Source organism: Pelophylax lessonae, assembly GCF_965119305.1.
Source record: "Pelophylax lessonae genome assembly, chromosome: 3".
Taxonomy (NCBI): domain Eukaryota; kingdom Metazoa; phylum Chordata; class Amphibia; order Anura; family Ranidae; genus Pelophylax; species Pelophylax lessonae.
Genome location: NC_138770.1, coordinates 549,589,095 through 549,609,739, shown reverse-complemented (window position 1 = coordinate 549,609,739; position 20,645 = coordinate 549,589,095). Strand labels below are relative to the sequence as shown.

Here is a 20,645-nt window from a genome sequence, read left to right as displayed (position 1 = left end):
AGGGGTACCGCATTGCAAATTGTTTAGGGACCACAGGGGGACGTTTTGGCCGTTCCCACTCTTTAGCGACAATTCTGTCAAAATATGCAGGGAAAGGAAACACCTTTGCCTCTCTGGACATCTTGTGAGTGCCAATGAGAACCGATGCCGCCCTCGCATCTTCAGCTGTGTCCTCCATTTTTAAGGTCTCACTCACAGATTCAATCAGTGCAGCTACCAGCGCCTTTTCGTGCGCAGGTAAAGCAGAGGAGGAATAGTCCCAGAGTGACCCACGTCAGAGGCGGCCGATTTAGATTCAGGATCTGAGGAGACAGATGGGGCAGAGGAAGGCAGGGGGGGGGGGGGGCTTTTTGCTAGCCTGTCGTCCAAAAACAACTTTCACCGGGACACAAATGACTCCAGGACCGCCGTCAGTTCATCAATAGATGGCTGGGACCCGGAGGGCCCCGCAGCCTCTGAGAGGGGATCAGGTGGGGAAATGTGCTCCAAAAACTACATGATTCTATAGGGGGACCCTACAAAAAAGGTGTATAAACACTGCTAAGGGACAACCCCACTACTCCGGCAGCACAGTAACAGAGCACCTAATTGATCCTCAGCAGAAAAAGAGGACCCCACCAGACTCACCACCCAGCAGAAACAGGCACCTGCAGCCACCAGGATAATCTGCACTCCACATGCGGCGATCCAGGAGTCAGCACCACGGGATGAGGAGGGGCTCCCACTGCCGAAATCGCGGCCCATAGGGCACCACTGTAATGGCTGTCACTGTTTTCAATGGCAAACCATCGCAAAATGGCCGCTGGACTATACAAACATGGCCACCGTGCATTGAGCACACAGGCAACAGCAGAATGGCGGCTCCATGCGGCACCAGGAGGGATCCCTAGGCCTCAGAAAGTGGGACAGGCAGGAAGGGGGGCCCCAGGCAGGAGCCCCAACAAGGTACAGGAGCCCCCACCAGGTACAGCTTCCCCCACCACAGCCAATTGCCCGGTCACAGGCAGCGCACACCCCCCCACCCCCGCCCCCATCGCCAGCACAGCACCCCAACACCAGGAGGTGGACCAGGCCACCCCCAACCCCAGCACAAGTGAAAGAGGGAGGGTGGGGGCAAGATGGCCCACCGGGACAACCATTGGGGGGTGCCTAACGGGAAGGAGGGGAACCGTGGGGTCCGACTGTCCCAAGGAGTGGCACAAATCCATCCCAAAACCTTCCAGGGGGAGAGGGGGGACAGTTACTTACCATACAAGGAACCAGGCGGGCACCGCTCCAGACAGAACCTCCTCTCCATTGAAGTGGGAGAGCTGGTGGCCAGGAGAAATGCTGTGACTCGGGCTGAGACCCGGTCGTATGCGACCTCGCAGAGCATTTAACTCGCAGGCCAGCCCCCCGTCTGCGCACGCTCACTGGCCAGACTGGGTGACCACTGGATGTAGATTATCTAGCCCGGTCCGGCAGTTGATTGTAGATCTCACAGGAAAAAAGACAGGAAGAAAAATCTATCTAAAGAAAAAATTGCCAGTACTAGAGATCCCAGAAAAGGAACTAGGTCCCCACTCCTGACTAGGCAGAAAAACACTGAGTACCTATAGCAGAGAGAGGGAATATACCCCCTGGGACTGACCATAGGCATAGCCAGACATTTATTCTGCCTAGTGTCCTATTCCTGTAGGGGGCAATATAACTCAATGGTTAAGAAGATCAGGAGCTGTGTCTGTCAATGAACGAAAGAGAAAATTAAAACATGTTTTTGTTATATTTATACACATACAAAACTTGGAAAAGTTAGAATGGTTAACTATTATATGTTAAATGTGGATTTTTATAATAAAGAATTGATATACTTTAACTTATGTGTGTGTACTATTGGAGGTATACTATTGAAGTCTTATACAAATTGTTTCTTTCTTGAATTAGTATATTACGGATGATGCCTCCTATGGTAAGGATATGTTGAATTTGAAATTCGCACACATATTGATTTCTGTTGAGATACCAAGCACCCAACTTTCTCCAGAGGCAATGGTGAGGCACGCTGACATCACCAGCACCTCCTGGAATTATCAGAAATCAAAGCAATTACTTTTATATTTTTTGTAAAAGGTTTTTTTTTTTTCCCCAAGCTACAGTATTTGTGTTTGGGGGTGGGAACTGACAGCAACGCAGACCATTTATTTTCATGAAAGCTACATTTTTTTGTAAAGTGATTTTTAAGTAAAGCCAGTTTTTTTCAGGACCTTCAGTGCTGTGACCACCACTCCTCATACATTAGAGGGGAAGAAAGGTTTACAACAATTGCTGGAAACATGACTGAAGTAAACTACAGAATAAAATTACCTTTGTATATGGCACTACCGAGTCCAACAAGAAAAAAAAAAAAGAGAGAGTACGTTTAGCATACAGTGTAAGGAATTGATGGCTGTGTTAAACTGATGAAAGATAAGAGTTTTTCAAGGGCGAAAGATTTATTTAACAATTCAACAGTCCTTTTGAAAACACAGTAAAAACGGTTTCCCATTTCTACAGACATAACAAGAAATCACTGATGTAAGTGCAAAAAAATGCACCTTTTAAAAAAACGGAAAAAAAAAAAAAAAACAATTATTTTAGCAATTTCCCTTAAGGCTTTTGTGTTGTGTGAGCCCTTCAGTGAGGACCTCACAAGGCATCCAGCTAGCTGAATTTATCTTCCAGATCACTACTGACTAAAAGAGATCTTTAAAAATACAACAGATCTTTTGTGCAGCATCATAAGAGATCCAATATTCAGCAATTCTTTAACCATTTCCGCTCCGGAAGATTTACCCCCTTCATGACCAGGTCATTTTGTGAGACACAGCACTGCATTATTTTAACTGACAATTGCATGCAAATGCGACACTGCACCTAAAAAAAATGTATGTCCTTTTTTTCCCCACAAATAGAGCTTCATTTTGGGAGTATTTGATCACCTATGTGTTTTTTATTTTTTGCGCTATGAACAAAACGACAATTTAAAAAATATATATATTTTTTACCTTCTGCTATAAAACATATCCAATAAGTTTTTTTTTTTTTAAATCTTTATAGGTATGCAGCAAAAAATTACAGCATGACATGGCAAACCATAGTCGATATCCGTTAATAGAAATTTTAAATAACAAGAACAGAGAATTTATAGATATCAATAAAGTACTAGACAAGGTTCCAGCACAACAATATAAGGTTGTCCATAAACCTCAAGCCATAGCCTCTACTAGCAAGTAATTCCTGCATTATCATGGAAAACATCTAGAAAAACATAAAATGACATGCCATACTAAAAGAAAGAGAAAAAAGGCACTAACTAGCATGTACGGAACCCATAGGGGGTGAGGAGCGGAACATGGGCATAACATGGTGAAGGGCCCCATACCAGCTGTACCTAGCTATCAGAGCATAAATGTCGTCCCTGCGAGCTAAACAGGTCTAGCACTTTTTATGGGGATTGCAGCGAGCACAGCACTCTCTCATAGGTGTATATGACTACATAAATTAAATCGTGCCGCGCAATATAAAGTGCTGCAGATATGTATATAAATGTGCAATATACAATAGATAATAAATAATGTAAATACAAATGATAACTGAACGATCAATAAATATGTTAAAAAGATTAAATGACAATCAATCATATGATTTAAAGTGCCAAGCGTGCCAATGTGATCAACATATAAATAGGTGAATGAATATATGGGATAAATATTATGAAATTGGTGAATAAATAATTTGATGTGCAAATGTATTATAAATAATAATGTCTTTTTTTAGCGTGACAAAAGTGCTGGTGACAATCTTCCGTGATCTAAATATTGCACTTCCCAAAAACTCTATATAAAGTCCACTTTGAAGTGACCAAATAGTGTATCCAGTAGTAGCTTCGGTAGTAAAACGTGCCTTCACCACAACACCCTATGTGACTGGGTCCTCACCTCCGCTCCTGCGACCTAGCGATTAAGCATAGATCTCACAGTGCAGTTTACCCTTTAAGGGTCGCCTTTCCTGGACTCACGGATGGTATACCAGCCCCTCAGGAGAGCGTCACACTCTGCATAACTTCCATTTAATGGGTGCTATAGTGCACCAAGCATGAAACAACCTCTGGTAATAGTCGCTGGTAACCGTATGTGATGGCAACAGGGTAGGAACCTTGCTAAAGAAGTTGAGGGTAAAGGTGATGGACTGGCCAAGCATGTCTCCAGACCTAAACCCTATCGAGCATCTGTGGGGCATCCTAAAATGGAAGGGGGAGGAGCACAAGGTCTCTAACATCCACCAGCTCCATGATGTCGTCATGGAGGAGTGGAAGAGAACTCCAGTGGCAGCCTGTGAAGCTCTGTAAACTCCATGCCCAAGAGGCTTAAGGCAGTGCTAGAAAATATAAGTGACCATACAAAATATTGACACTTTGGGTCCAATTCGGACATTTTCACTTAGGGGTGTACTCACTTTTGTTGCCAGCGGTTTAGACAATAATGGCTGTGTGTTAAGTTATTTTGAGGGGAAAGCAAATTTACACTGTTATACAAGCTGTACACTCACAGGGTGGTCAGCAAGTGGTAAAGGATCTCTGAACTCCAGGGACGTAATGCTTCCACGTTACACTACTTTTTGTCACATGAGGTTCTACTTATAGGGCACTATATATAAGATTGCCTATTTTAAAACAGCTTGCTCATCACAAATTTGCTGGGTAAGTACCATTTTTGCCCACTATTCTGATCTAGGTGAGTCTTGTTATTTTCAAAGAATAACTGTGTACTGAAAATAATAAGAATTTTCCACAATAAAAGTATCCACTGGACACTTGCCACAATACACTACAGGCATGCCACCTCTACGACAACAGTTTTGTCTAAATATCTTCCAGATGCATCAAAACAAACTATCAATATTGTACAGTATGATATTTTTCTAAAGCAGCTACAGCCTGAGTAGAAAAGCCTGTCCCCTGCCAGCAGCTGCAGAGTGGGACCCTTGCTCTTTGTACAGGAGCAGTGGTCTCTCTGCAGAGGTTCAACCTATAACTCAGTAAATCGGCAAAGCTCACGCTCCTTGCTGATTACACTGGTCTACAAATTCTGGGAGTATTTTTGCCTACAAGGGAGGGAGGTGTCTGATGATTGTAGGCGGATCCGTGCTGCTCAGCAGGGGATCGTAAACATAGATCCCCGCTGAGCAGGAAGGTGACAGCTCCCTCTCCGCTCTGTGTGTGGAGAGGGAGATGTCAGAGCCCCGCTGCTCTCTATGGGGGAACCGGATGAGAGCGGACCGCCTGTCCGCTCTCATCCGATCCGATCCCCTGGACGGATGGAAAATAGGGTTTCCATCCGTCCGTATTTCATGGACAGGATCGGATGTGGATGGCAGCGTGTGTCAGCGGACATGTCACCGCTGACAACCGCTGCCCCATAGGGATGCATGGGGGATCCGATCAGATCCGCCTAAAAAAACTGACAGGCGGATCTGATCGGATCGCTCGTGTAAAGGGGCCTTACTGTAATTTGCTTTTGTAAAATTGTTCTTTTATTGCAAGGTACATTTGTCTTGGTCAAATTTAGGCATCATACAGTAACATCTGGTGGCTTGTGAAAGTGTCATTGCCTAACATTTAAAAGGAACAATTGTGTGATATTTTCCCTCAGAAGCCTAGATGCCTTAAAACTGTGTAAAAAACGCAGATAACTTCTGCTACATTTATGGCGAGGTTACATTTGCATCTCAAAAGTGCAATATGAAGGCAGTGGCATACCACCTACATTTTGGATGCAAAGAAGAGGATCAAGACAATAGTTGGGCCCCTCATATTGCAACTTATCTGCGTTGTTTGCTAAACAAGAAAAAGTTCATGCCTTTCGCAGTCCCTAAGGTATGGAAGGGGCATGAAAATATTACATGAAAAACCAATAAATGGAAAATTATGTTATTGGTATTCATTAAAACACTACATACATTTATAATGATTGATGTGGCACCATTCTCATTGCTATATCACATTTTGCAGAAAAGTTATGGAACATAATCGCACATCCTCCCCGTAATTTTGAATTATTTTGATGCAATTTTGACCTGAAGCTGTATCTTGGAAACTGGAGCCAATGAATACTCAGGACTGAATTTCCCTTTATTAGTGACCCAATTCTGGTAAAATTTAGCTACTTTCATTTCCCTGTAGAGTGTTAGAGATTTAGCTCTTGTTTAACCACTTGCAGACCCCCACGCATTGTACGTCACTGATACTTCCAGGTTTAGGGCGCACCCCCCGCCCCCGTCAGCACCAGCTGTGATTGTACACAGTGGGAGCCTGTTAGCAAGTTTCGACCAATGATTCAAACCCGGGACCTGCTGATCAGCTGTGAACAATCACAGCCCAGAGCTCTGTGTGGACAATCAACACAGAGCTCTATACAGAAAGAACAATCTCTCTGTTTCTATTAGTAAAAGCAGCATACTCTATACACATATTACACATAGTTAGTCACACATTTAAACCCTTGATTGCCCTAGATTATAACTTCTTCCCAGCCAGTATCATTAGTACAGTGACCGTGTATAATATCACTGATCAATGTATTAATGTCATTGGTAATCTCAGTGGCAGTTAGTCAGTTCCCCCAGCCTCAGTTTCAGAATTCGTACCGTACTATCGCAGTCCCATTATAAGTCGCTGATCACCGCCATTAGTAATATAAAAATAAAAAATTTATTATTTATACCATATTTTATAGGCACTACAACTTTCATGCAAACCAATCCATATACATTTAATGTGATTTTTTTTTTATCAAAAATGCGTTGCATGACCGCGCAATTATCAGTTGAAGTAGTGCAGTGCTGAATAGAAAAAATGGCCTGGTCATGAAGGAGGTACAATCTTCCGGAGGTCAAAAAAAAAACGTGAATATCTTCCTAAATACATAGAACACAACTGGACATTAACATTTATGAGTAATAACACTACAGAATTTTGATCTGTGGAATATCAGATTGTCGAAAGGGATCAGGAAGGATTTTTTCCCCCTGTTGGAGCAAATTAGACCATTCTTTATAAGGGTTTTTTTCATCCTTAGGATCACCTGTGGGTTCTGTTTATTGAGGTTTTCTGATATTGGTTGAACTCAATGGACTGATGTCTTTTTTCAACCTATGTCACTATATGTTAAACTGTCCTTATTGAAGATTTCCCCTCTATTCATGTTCTGGCGGCGACTCCAAATTTTGAACAACTAGAGAGACTTTAGGGACACAAACAGCAATAACAAAAAAGTGGTTCTAACCCCTCATAACTTTTTACAAATATAAAAGAAAAGTTTTGCTTTTAGTTCTTTTTGATTTATTTTTTCCAATTTTATCTTTTTTTTTTTATTTAAAAAGAAAAAAAAATTGAAGGAAACAAAAAAAAAACAAAAAAAACAAAACATACAGTTTAGAGTAAAATCTACTGAACAAAAGGTAATAATAACAACATGTCCAAACAGTAAGCACATAAATGCAAAACCTAATTAGTTTAACTCTGATCAACATAGTTTAGAAAAAAAAAAGAAAAAAAAGAAAAAAAAAAAGGGGGGTGGGTGTTGCTTAGGTGCTGAGAATAGAAAACCTGAAGACAGGGTAATTCACTTTAATTATTAATAAGGCCCACATCAATTAGATCCCTTCCCTTCTCTAAATAGATAAACATATTCCATGAGGACCAGGTTTATATATATATATATATATATATATATATATATATATATATATATATATATATATACACACACACACATATACACACACACAGTGCCTTGCGAAAGTATTTGGCCCCCTTGAACTTTGCGACCTTTTGCCACATTTCAGGCTTCAAACATAAAGATATAAAACTGTAATTTTTAGGAAGAATCAACAAGTGGGACACAATCATGAAGTGGAACAAAATGTATTGGATATTTCAAAAACTTTGTTAACAAATAAATAACTGAAAAATTGGGCGTGCAAAATTATTCAGCCCCTTTACTTTCAGTGCAGCAAACTCTCTCCAGAAGTTCAGTGAGGATCTCTGAATGATCCAATGTGGACCTAAATGACTAATGATGATAAATAGAATCCACCTGTGTGTAATCAAGTCTCCGTATAAATGCAACTGCACTGTGATAGGCTTAGAGGTCCGTTTAAAGCGCAGAGAGCATCATGAAGAACAAGGAACACACCAGGCAGGTCCGAGATACTGTTGTGGAGAAGTTTAAAGCCGGATTTGAATACAAAAAGATTTCCCAAGCTTTAAACATCCCAAGGAGCACTGTGCAAGCGATAATATTGAAATGGAAGGAGTATCAGACCACTGCAAATCTACGAAGACCTGGCCGTCCCTCTAAACTTTCAGCTCATACAAGGAGAAGACTGATCAGAGATGCAGCCAAGAAGCCCATGATCACTCTGGATGAACTGCAGAGATCTACAGCTGAGGTGGGAGACTCTGTCCATAGGACAACAATCAGTCGTATACTGCACAAATCTGGCCTTTATGGAAGAGTGGCAAGAAGAAAGCCATTTCCTAAAGATATCCATAAAAAGTGTAGTTTAAAGTTTGCCACAAGCCACCTGGATGACACACCAAACATGTGGAAGAAGGTGCTCTGGTCAGATGAAACCAAAATCTAACTTTTTGGCAACAATGCAAAACGTTATGTTTAGCGTAAAAGCAACACAGCTCATCACCCTGAACACACCATCCCCACTGTCAAACATGGTGGTGGCAGCATCATGGTTTGGGCCTGCTTTTCTTCAGCAGGGACAGGGAAGATGGTTAAAATTGATGAGAAGATGGATGGAGCCAAATACCGGACCATTCTGGAAGAAAACCTGATGGAGTCTGCAAAAGACCTGAGACTGGGATGGAGCTTTGTCTTCCAACAAGACAATGATCCAAAACATAAAGCACAATCTGCAATGGAATGGTTCACAAATAAACATATCCAGGTGTAAGAATGGCCAAGTCAAAGTCCAGACCTGAATCCAATCGAGAATCTGTGGAAAGAACTGAAAACTGCTGTTCACAAACGCTCTCCATCCAACCTCACTGAGCTCGAGCTGTTTTGCAAGGAGGAATGGGCAAAAATTTCAGTCTCTCGATGTGCAAAACTGATAGAGACATACCCCAAGCGACTTACAGCTGTAATCGCAGCAAAAGGTGGCGCTACAAAGTATTAACTTAAGGGGGCTGAATAATTTTGCACGCCCAATTTTTTAGTTTTTTATTTGTTAACAAAGTTTGAAATATCCAATAAATTTCGTTCCACTTCATGATTGTGTCCCACTTGTTGTAGATTCTTCACAAAAAAATTACAGTTTTATATCTTTATGTTTGAAGCCTGAAATGTGGCAAAAGGTCGCAAAGTTCAAGGGGGCCGAATACTTTCGCAAGGCACTATATATATATATATATATATATATATATATATATAGTTTTTGCCGGGCTGTCAAGACCAAGTCTTCCATCCAGTTCAACCTTCCTAAGCCACGGTCCTACTGAAGGGGACTGTGCCTGTTTCCAAGTAAGAGAGATACAGGATTTGGCTGCATTCAATAGGTGACAAAGTGAAAACTAGGCATTAAAAGGGATCAGGCGTCCAGGTAATCAATGGTCATAAAACACACAAAAGGAGTCTGGACAAACTGATGCCAATTAACTGCAGGTGATGCCACATCAAAAGTAGATAAAAATATATCAGCGCAAGTATATACCCCCTCAGTAGGTAGGATAATATTATCCTTCAATTTAAAGTGCTAATGCATCACAGTACCTCATAATTCTTTTTTCAATACTCATATGCAAAAACAGTGCATACAGAAAATATTGCGTGCTGAGGTCTGTGTAGCTCTCACAGAAAAAAAATCTAGGAGAAAACATTTTTTTATCTAAAAACTTTTGCCAGGATCAAAGATCCCAGCAAGGAAATAGGTCCTTACTCCTGACTAGGCAGAAATAAACTGAGTGGCTATAGCAGAGAGAGGGAGTATACCCACTGGGACTGCCCACAATTGTAGCCAGAATTCTTTTCTGCCTAGTGTCCTACTCCTATAGGGGGCAGGATAAACCAATGGTTATGAATATCAGGAGCTGTGTCCTTCAATGAACGAAAGAGAAATTCATCTTAAGATAAGATGGAGAACCATAGATCTCAAATTCATGGAGTAAATAAGGGAAAGATACTCTCGGATTAGTCAAAGAGAACACATCAGCCTAAGCCGAGACCTTATGCTGAATTTCTTCAACCAACAATCCCTGTATGCCGAGGTTTGAACGGACTTTACAGAGAAAGGGTTCCATAGAAAAAACAAAGAGAAGGGGGTGACAATGGGCACCCTTGCCTAGTACCATTAGTAACCATAAAGAAGGGGGACAGGACACCATTCACTTAGATGCTTGAAATCCATTCAAGCATAGTATCTCCCAGACCTACATGTCGCAAAACAGCGAACATATATTGCCAGTTGACCCGGTCAAAGGCTTTCTCTGCTTCTGTTCCCAAGAACACACTTGGAGTCTTAGATGAGTTTGCCACATGGATCAGATTTAGGACTTTAATGGTATTATTCCGTGCTTCCCGCGTTGGATCAAACCCCACTTGATCCAGATGGATCAAAGAAGGCAAATATTGCTGCAGTCATGTTGCAAGAATCTTAGTAAAAAGTTTAGTTTAAGTCTACATTTAATAGAGAAATTGGTCTATAACTACCACATTGCGTAGGATCTTTACCTTCCTTACGTATAAGGGCTTTCAAAGTTTCTATATGAAAAGGGGTCAATTCACTAAGGCCATTAACCATCTGGACAAGGTAAGGTCCCAAACTAGGCAAAAGAAGTTTGTAATATTGAATTGTGAAACCATATGGTTCAGGGGCTTTGCCCCTCTTAACCAAGTTCACCGCAGCCTGTAGTTCCTCTAGCCAGATTGGGGCTTCCAGTTCTTTCCGTATCGAAGACGCAAGACAAGGCATCCCAGAGGTTACCAATTAGTCATCTATTGTAGACTGAGCAGGGGTGGTTAAGTGCAGAGTATAAAGAGAGAAGTAATAGTCACTAAACATCTGAACTATTTGTTAAGGTAGAGTCATTTTCTTCCTGCCAGCTCCTAAAATCAGTGGAATATAAGTTGCCATTTGTTTACCCTGCAGTGCACGAGCAAGAAGTCTGACACATTTATTGCCAAACTCATAGACCTGCTTCCTCCCCACCTGTAATGCCCTTTTGGCCTTATATAGGAGCAAGTCAGAGACCTGCCTACGAGAACTCAAAAGGTCTCGTTCCACATCCGCTGGGGGTGGGGGGGTATGTTTATGGAGTGCTTCCAAACGATGCATCTCCTCTAAAAGTTTCCTGAAGAAATGCTATATCAACACCTGAGCGTTTCAAATCATGGAGTAATATATGCAGTTTTTAAGGCATATTAAGGTCCTTCACATTAAGGGACATTATACACAAGGTATTCATCCCTTATGTCTAGCACCCAAGCATGACACAAAAAAAAAGGGAAGAAGAAAAACCAAACTTTAGTCAATCAAGGAGAGCGCAACCAATGTTGCGACCTCCTCGAGGGCTACAAAAGCAAAATTTCTTACGCACTCCACTAATAGACACCCGGCTGAGTGCAGACCTAATAGGGTCATAGAACACATCCCGGGCCAACTCCATCAGCCCATGTATAAAACAAATCTATAAAACAGCAGCAATGTCTGAACTTATGGAAGAGGAAGAAAAAAAAAACCCCAACCAACAATGTCAAAGTTCAAACAGATAACATGTAAAGTATAACAAATATTGACAATCTAAGGCCATAACCCTGTGTGCTATCCATACCATATTATGAACACGGGACTGCTTATTTGTGCTACAAGACCATTACCCTGAGAATCCTATTCTATCTTAGGGGATGGGGGTATTCCCCATCAGGGTCGCACAGTGGAAGCCTTCAAAAAAAAGACAGGGAATTCCCCCCTTTTCCAGCTGTAACAGCCCCTCTCTACTTCGCCCAACAACCCCCTCAGGCTTCAGGAGCACCTCTACTTCTGCACGAATCCCACCTTCACCAGTTAATACCTACCCACCTAAAATAGTCCACCTAGGGGTCAACCCCAAAGTCCTATACAAATCCCCCCTTCCTCCTTCCCCCTCCCAAATGTACTATTACCCCAGATCACGCCAAACACACCCCAAATAATCTGCTAATACAGACACACGTATATCCTAGTGCATACAACCCTTTAATATATAAAAAAAGGTGATCTAAATCTAAAGTGCTTATGTTCCCTCTCCCAAGATCCCTGCACCATGCTCTTTATCTAAACAAGTGGACTTACCGTCACTGCGTTTTTTTATCAAGGCATATGTGATACATTTTTTGGGGACTATGTGCATTTAATATTATTTATTACCACTTATTTTTCAGTCTAATAATATTTGCAAGTATCACTACTTTGCACACGTATTACCAGCACCATAATTTCAGTTTTATATATTATTCCTTTCACCATGTATTAAATTTCTCATCTCTCTGCACCAGGCACTTTTGGCCATTTTAGCACTAGACACTTTTTAGACATTTTTTCTATCTGATTTTACACTACCTTCAAGCACTTTACTTTAGCACTGGTGCATGTATTTTGGTTTTTATCCATTAACATATCCGTATACTTTGTATATCTTGTATGAAATGGTTTACATTTGATTTGTCTACACTACGTATATCTGACCTATATAAGTATATGTTTTGTTCTTCTTTCTGATTTACTATACCACCTTTCCAAGGCTGCCACCCACTGTTCCAAAGCCGTGATTTGGTTTTCATTAACCGTGAGACAGTCCGACAGTTCCCGCACCTCTGTCTGGACCGATTGAAGCTCTCTATGGTGGGCTTCCTCTACCCTACAAATGAGAGCCTCTATATCTTCCCTCGTCGGGAGCGCTTGTATGAGAGCACGTAGATCCCCCTCACTCGATCGGGGCGATGAGCAGCCAGTCTGCAAAACGGAGGATTGCTTCTCCACTGCAAATGTCCGCCGGACTTCCAAAGCACTGTCCGAGCCAACTGAGGAGGTAGGGGAGTCCGGGGTTCCTTTTAGCAATGTAACCCATTTGCTTGGTCCTGTGTGTTCTCCATTTCAATCCCAGCACTGTGCTTGTGTGCACTCAGGAAATAATGCTGGATCTCGGTCCACTACTTTTGGGTGTCTTGCGAAATATTTCGTGGATGACATGCCACTGTTAACAAGTAGTGTGTTCGGTCAAAGACTGCTGGAGGGCCGGGAGCTCAGGTGCTGTGCGTCTTCACTCAGCCATGTCCAGACCACACCCCTTTTATTATTTTTTATCATGCATTACAGACACCTTCTTGGTGGCAATTGGTCATGCTTTTCAGTATAATGGCCCTTCCTTAGAAATTTATTACATAATATTTTACTGCTGCAATTTAAATGTTATATAATGAGGATTCTAGTTTGAAACTTACCATTGCCTGTACCAAGAAGAATTGCATAAATATGCTGACGGGCCGTTTTAAAAATCAGAGCTTGTCCAGGTATTTGTGGGTCATTCTCATCTTCCAGGGTATTACTACAATCACTCTCACCAAGGCACAGAACATTGCAAATCATGGTGTTTTCCCCTTTGTAGTGTTCGTCCATAGCAATCTACATTAACAGAGAGAAAAAAAAAGTTATACTAGGAAATACCAGGTAGTCCTCTAAGTGTCACTTCTGTCTGCTGCCTTGTTCCTCTGCTTCTGACAAGCATAGAGTCCCTTCTGACAATTTTTCCTGACACCAAGAGAAAAATGGTGACTGGGGAGGGATATCCAGCACACAACCTGCGATTGACAACCTCAGCTCCTTTCCTGTGTGCATGGGAGTGTGTACCTTCCCCCCAATCAACTCTCCTTAACTAAGCTCTGCAGAGTGTAACTTTAGTTCCCCATCCCCTGCTTTCTTGAAGCTCATACAAGCTGTAAAAAGTATGAAATTTGAATGGCTGTGGAGCAGAAAGGAATGCAGATAAACAGGTACAACATATGTAGGAGAATTTTTTTAATTTCTGTGTATGTCTTGAGACCTGTCTCTGTGTATGTCTTGAGACCTGTCACTTGGTTGCGTATATGTAAGGGTTTACAACCACTTTTTAATTCACACTCCCCTAGCCCCTATATTGGCCACAAATCATGATTAGCAAACTTTCCAGTCAATAAGAAAAAGAGGGAAGTAGTGAGTCAAAATGAGTCTACAAAAGTCCTGTTTAAAGTGGAACTTTACCCATAACAATGTGATAAAAAATAATGTTCTTTAGCAAGGAACATACATTCCACATTCATAATTATGCTACCAAAATTAGTGTGTGCTGTAAATTGCCTCCAGAATTGCTCCTGTTTCTTCTTGCCAGAGGCTGCCATTTTGCTGAAGTCCAAAGCCCCAGCAGTAAATCAGAGTGGAACTAAACCCACTGATTTTAACGGTGTCAAAAAACAGTTACATTCCTGGAATGCCAGAACTGGTAACTGTCCCATTTGCTTGTCTCAGAGCAAGTGCAGAGCAGGGTGAGACAGTGTATTACTGGATTTTAACCACTTGCCGCCAAATCACATAACTGGTATGTCATTTGACTTCAAGTGTTTGTACTATTTATTTAGAGCCGACGGTTGGCTCTCTTGTAACAACCACCGGAGCGGCTACCCAGTCGCTCTGTTATTACAAGCAGCGGGAGGGAACGCACCTCCCCCCTCCCGCAGCCCACTGGGAGACCCAAGCTACTAGCCAGGACTTACCCTGGCTAGTCAGACACCCGAGGACAGCTGGGATCGGCTTTGATCGGTTTGCCACTATGGTAACCCGGAAGCGATGACATGACATCACTTCCGGTTTACCGGCATCTTAAAGGATAAGTCCACCCTAAAACTAAAATCCCTGCATCTATACATATCCGCAATCTAACTATAACCTATTTAGCCCTATAAAGAAGAAATCATTATACTTATCTTTTTTGAAGCCGATCTGACCCGACCCCACCCTGAGCTGTCAGCCGCGACTTCGCCATGGAGGTGGGTGCAGAGGAAACAGCTGACAACGGAAGCCCCATAATAACTATATGGGTGACGTCACTTCCCATTCATTTCACAGCCGTTGTCGGCCGTGTCCTCTACAGAGCTTCTTCCACTAGAGACCGGGTCACATCGGCTTAAAAAAAAAAAGTATGTATTTGTATACGGATTTCTTCTTTGCAGGGCTAGATAGGTTAGTGTTAGATCGTGGAGATCTATATATGCAAGGATTCTAGTTTTAGGGTGGACTTATCCTTTAACGGTGCCTTTTAAAAAAAATTAAAAGTATTTAAAAATGCCGATCCTGGCGTTATGAATGCTTTTCAAGTCTTCTAGACCCCAGATCCCTACATAAAGGGTACCTTTCACGTGCCTATTGCGGTCACATTCCTTATTACAGCACAAAAAGTGCTAAAAAAACGGTGTGGTGTAAAAATAAAAAAAAATTAATAATTAAAAAACTATTTTAAGATGCCCGCCCGCCCCACATGCCTACAAAAAAACAAGCAAAAATTGCGCTAAATTGTAATAGCAAAAAATAGTCCTATTTCAGACTAAGGGTCCTTTCACACGGTCCGCATCCGCCGATGGACTCTGTTTTGCTCAGCGGGGATCGATCCGCTGATCCCCGCTGAGCAGGCGGATGGCAGCTCCATCTCCGCTCGGTGTGTGGAGATGGAGCTGTCAGATCCCCGCTGTCCTTTATGGGGAGAACGGATGAGAACGGACCTCCTGTCCATTTTCATCCGATCCCATCCAATCCGCTAGACGGATGGAAAATAGGCTTTCCATCCGTCCGGATTTCATGGACAGGATCGGATCGGATTGGATAGCAGCGGGTGTCAGCGGACGTGTCTCCGCTGACATCCACTGCCCCATAGGGATGCATGGAGGATCCGATCAGGTCCGCCTAAAAAAATTGACAGGCGGATCGGATTGGATCATTCGTGCGAAAGGACCCTTAGCTTCTCTGAAAGGAAAAATAAACAAAATGCAATAAGCCGTATGAATTAACAGTCCCGAGCAGCTGACAAAAAATCCTATTGGTAACAGATGAACAAATTAATCATACATAAAGCAGCGCTCAGATATACACCATTACAACAAGGTAAATTCGGATAGAACATAAAAAATATATAAAAGTTTTTAAAAAAAATCTATAAAAAAAAAATATAGTCAAGTTTTCACAAAATAAACAGCAGCACAAAAAAAAAACATAAAACAATCTAAAGAGCACTTTCAACAGCTCTAGTAGGCTGTACATTATTTTTATTTTATTTGGTGTTATTTAAGGCTTAGTGAATTGACCCCAAAGTCAGTTATACTTTAATCCTTTGCATTTATGAAGAAAACTTCTGTTTTTCTGTGAAGAAAGCACAGATACAGCACAGAACAACCTGTGATTACTGTGTCTACATTGTCAGCAAAATATGCATTTTAAAACTGTATGCTAAAACACTTTATAATCAGCTTATTTCATGAAATGTAAGCTCCTGGGGGTGACAGAATTTTTGTCCCAGATTAGTTGCTGACAGATTCTGAAACTTGTCTTCTTTTCAAATGATAGAAGTATTATGTATGACACATTAAAAACACCCAAGGTCATTATGACATATTCATGGAACAAAATACTTCACGTCCCTTCTAAATGCCCTAAGGCCGTCTCCTTTTTTATCATTTTATCTCATTTAAAGTCTAAGAGCAAACCCAAAAATGTAATATATTGCAGCTTACCACTCCTTAGGCCCCTTTAACAAGGGACGTATCAGCTCGGCGGACTCCGCTAGCTTAGCGGGGATCGCTCCGTTGATCCCCGCTGAGCAGGCGGACGACAGGTCTGTCTCTGCTCACTGTGCAGAGATGGACTTGTCAGAGTTCCGCTCTCCTCTATGGGGAGATTGGATGAAAATGGACAGCATGCCCGTTTTCACCCGATCCTATCTGATCCGACCCGCTGGATAGATGGCGAACGTATCGCCATTAGTCTGTTTTAAGCGGATTTTGTAAGATCGGATGACAGACAGGTGTCAGCGGACACATCCCACTGATATCCGTCTCTTCATAGAGGGGAATAGGTGGCCTGATCAGGTCTGCCTGAGAAACAGACTGGCAGACCTGATCGGTCCGATCGTGTGAAAGGAGACTTAAGCCTCGTACACAGGCAACGATTATCGGCCGACCGATCGGCCGACTTTTGTCCAGTGTTGTTGTGTTGGTTGAAATGTGCTCTAGACTGCACACGAATTTTCTCGGCCAACAAAAATCTACTTCAGAAGTGATGTCATGTGATGGTTTACTTTCCGTGTGTTTTTTCTTCTCTGAGCATGCCCAGTCTTGCTCATCAGATTTTTGTCTGCCGAAATCTGTACTGACTGACGGAAAATCGGCCGTTGTGGTGACGGCCAACAAAAATTTTATAGCCTGCACACCAGATTTTTTTCGGCCGAAAAGTCGGAGTCGGTTGTCGGCAGCATCATACTAACAAGCCGAAAAACGGCCGATCGGACGTTGGCCGAAAATTCACGGCCGATAATCGTTGCGTGTGTACGAGGCATTACAGTGCCTTGCGAAAGTATTCGGCCCCCTTGAACTTTGCGACCTTTTGCCACATTCCTTGAACTTTGCAACCTTTTGCCACATTTCAGGCTTTAAACATATAGATATAAAACTGTAATTTTTTGTGAAGAATCAACAAGTGGGACACAATCATGAAGTGGATCGAAATTTATTGGATATTTCAAACTTTGTGAACAAATAAAAAACTGAAAAATTGGGCATGCAAAATTATTCAGCCCCCTTAAGTTAATACTTTGTAGAGCCACATTTTGCTGCGATTACAGCTGTAAGTCGCTTGGGGTATGTCTCTATCAGTTTTGCACATCGAAAGACTGAAATTTTTGCCCATTCCTCCTTGCAAAACAGCTCGAGCTCAGTGAGGTTGGATGGAGAGCGTTTGTGAACAGCAGTTTTCAGTTCTTTCCACAGATTCTCGATTGGATTCAGGTCTGGACTTCGCCATTCTAACACCTGGATATGTTTATTTGTGAACCATTCCATTGTAGATTTTGCTTTATGTTTTGGATCATTGTCTTGCTGGAAGACAAATCTTCGTCCCAGTCTCAGGTCTTTTGCAGACTCCATCAGGTTTTCTTCCAGAATGGTCCTGTATTTGGCTCCATCCATCTTCCCATCAATTTTAACCATCTTCCTGTCCCTGCTGTCACCACCATGTTTGACAGTGGGGATGGTGTGTTCAGGGTGATGAGCTGTGTTGCTTTTACGCCAAACATAACGCTTTGCATTGTTGCCAAAAAGTTCGATTTTGGTTTCATCTTACCAGAGCACCTTCTTCCACATGTTTGGTGTGTCTCCCATGTGGCTTGTGGCAAACTTTAAACGACACTTTTTATGGATATCTTTAAGAAATGGCTTTCTTCTTGCCACTCTTCCATAAATGCCAGATTTGTGCAGTATACGACTGATTGTTATCCTATGGACAGAGTCTCCCACCTCAGCTGTAGATCTCTGCAGTTCATCCAGAGTGATCATGGGCCTCTTGGCTGCATCTCTGATCAGTCTTCTCCTTGTATGAGCTGAAAGTTTAGAGGGACGTCCAGGTCTTCGTAGATTTGCAGTGGTCTGATACTCCTTCCATTTCAATATTATCGCTTGCACAGTGTTCCTTGGGATGTTTAAAGCTTGGGAAATCTTTTTGTATCCAAATCCGGCTTTAAACTTCTCCACAATAGTATCTCGGACCTGCCTGGTGTGTTCCTTGTTCTTCATGATACTCTCTGCGCTTTAAACGGACCTCTGAGACTATCACAGTGCAGGTGCATTTATACGGAGACTTGATTACACACAGGTGGATTCTATTTATCATCATTAGTCATTTAGGTCAACATTGGATCATTCAGAGATCCTCACTGAACTTCTGGAGAGAGTTTGCTGCACTGAAAGTAAAGGGGCTGAATAATTTTTCAGTTTTTTATTTGTTAACAAAGTTTGAAATATCCAATAAATTTCGTTCCACTTCATGATTTTGTCCCACTTGTTGATTCTTCACAAAAAATTACAGTTTATATCTTTATGTTTGAAGCCTGAAATGTGGCAAAAGGTCGCAAAGTTCAAGGGGGCCGAATACTTTCGCAAGGCACTGTAGATGCGGTAGTTGCCTTAATTTTTCTTTTTTTCAGGCTAAATACAGTTTCTGTAAGTATAAAAGAATACTTGTTGATCTGGTGAGAAATTCAGTGTCCTTGTAACTTCCTGTGCACTGAATTCAAAGCTCAAGCAATGTTATTAGAAGCTCAAGCAATCTTATTAGTCTTCCAAACTATCTCTCTGCCAATTTTAGAACACTTTCCTATGTTACAGAAATGAGGAGAGGTAGAGGTGTTTGTAGTCATAATCAGCAGATCTGCCTAGGGTGACAACGCTGCTCTTCCATAGATAAAGGCCAGAGAGTAAGAGTTGCCATCCTAGGACAGGAAGTGCGTTTCTGCCTGGATTACCAAGTGAAAAAAGCCTGAAAAACAAAAACTACTGCATCACATCTGTACACTGAAAGTGGGTCTTTTTCTGTAGTGATGTAAGGGAATAATGTAGTGAAAATACCTAAAGTGTATACATTTTATTCTATATTATGTCAGATTTAAAGTGGTTGTAAACGTTTGAATACTTACCTGCTCTGTGCAATGATTTTTCACGGAGCAGCCCAATCCTCTTCTTCTGTGGTCCCCTGCCGGCACTCCAGGCCCCTCCTCTGCATTGGGTGCCCCCACGGAAAGTTACTTTCCATGGGGGCACCCATGTGGGCTCGGTCCCGAGTCCCCGGCCCCCACGTTACAGCTTTTGATTAAGAGCAGCGGGAGCCAATGGAGAGCTATCAATCTTTCCAATGAGGAGAGCAACAACAGGCTCAGGTAAGAAAAAGGGGGGAACGCATAGAATGTATTTAGGTTAAAAAAACCTTAAGGGCTCTTTCACACGGTCCGCCTCCGTAGGCGGATCCATGCTGCTCAGCGGAGTCGGCGGATGACAGCTCCGTCTCCGCTTGAAGTGCGGAGAGGGAGGTGTCACAGCCCCCGCTGCTCTCTATGGGGAATCGGATGAGAGCGGACCGCCTGTCCACTCTCATCCGATCTGATCCCCAGGACGGATGGAAAATAGGGTTTCTATCTGTCCGGATTTCACGGACAGGATCGGATGCGGATGGCAGCGGGTGTCAGCGGACATGTCACGGCTGACATCCGCTGCTCCATAGGGCTGAATGGGGCATCCGATCAGATCCAATAATATATAAAAATAATCAGCGCAAGCCCTAACTAAACAATACAAGTAATGTGCACAAAGCTGCAAGCAATCAGTGCCAAACACAAACACCAAAGATAACTGAATAAATAATATTGCTGCGCTAAGTGAATAAATCAATCGCTGTGTAATAAATTATTGCTGTGTAATAAATAATAATGTGACCAAATCTTCTCCAAAATAGAGGTATCTACGGTGTAGACGATTGGCTCCACCCCGCTGACGAAGTCTATGACGCAACGC

At 42.3% G+C, this 20,645-nt stretch overlaps 1 protein-coding gene across 3 annotated transcripts in view; it reads right to left on the bottom strand.

Annotated features, from left to right (window-relative positions):
* FAM120B (family with sequence similarity 120 member B) overlaps positions 1-20,645 on the bottom strand; it is a 401,073-nt gene that overhangs the window by 233,831 nt on the left and 146,597 nt on the right. For all 3 annotated transcript variants that reach the window (XM_082251418.1, XM_082251420.1, XM_082251419.1), the window contains exon 3: positions 13,512-13,692. In XM_082251418.1, the coding sequence (XP_082107544.1) occupies positions 13,512-13,692 (181 nt within the window). The remainder of the gene's footprint in view (positions 1-13,511; positions 13,693-20,645) is intronic.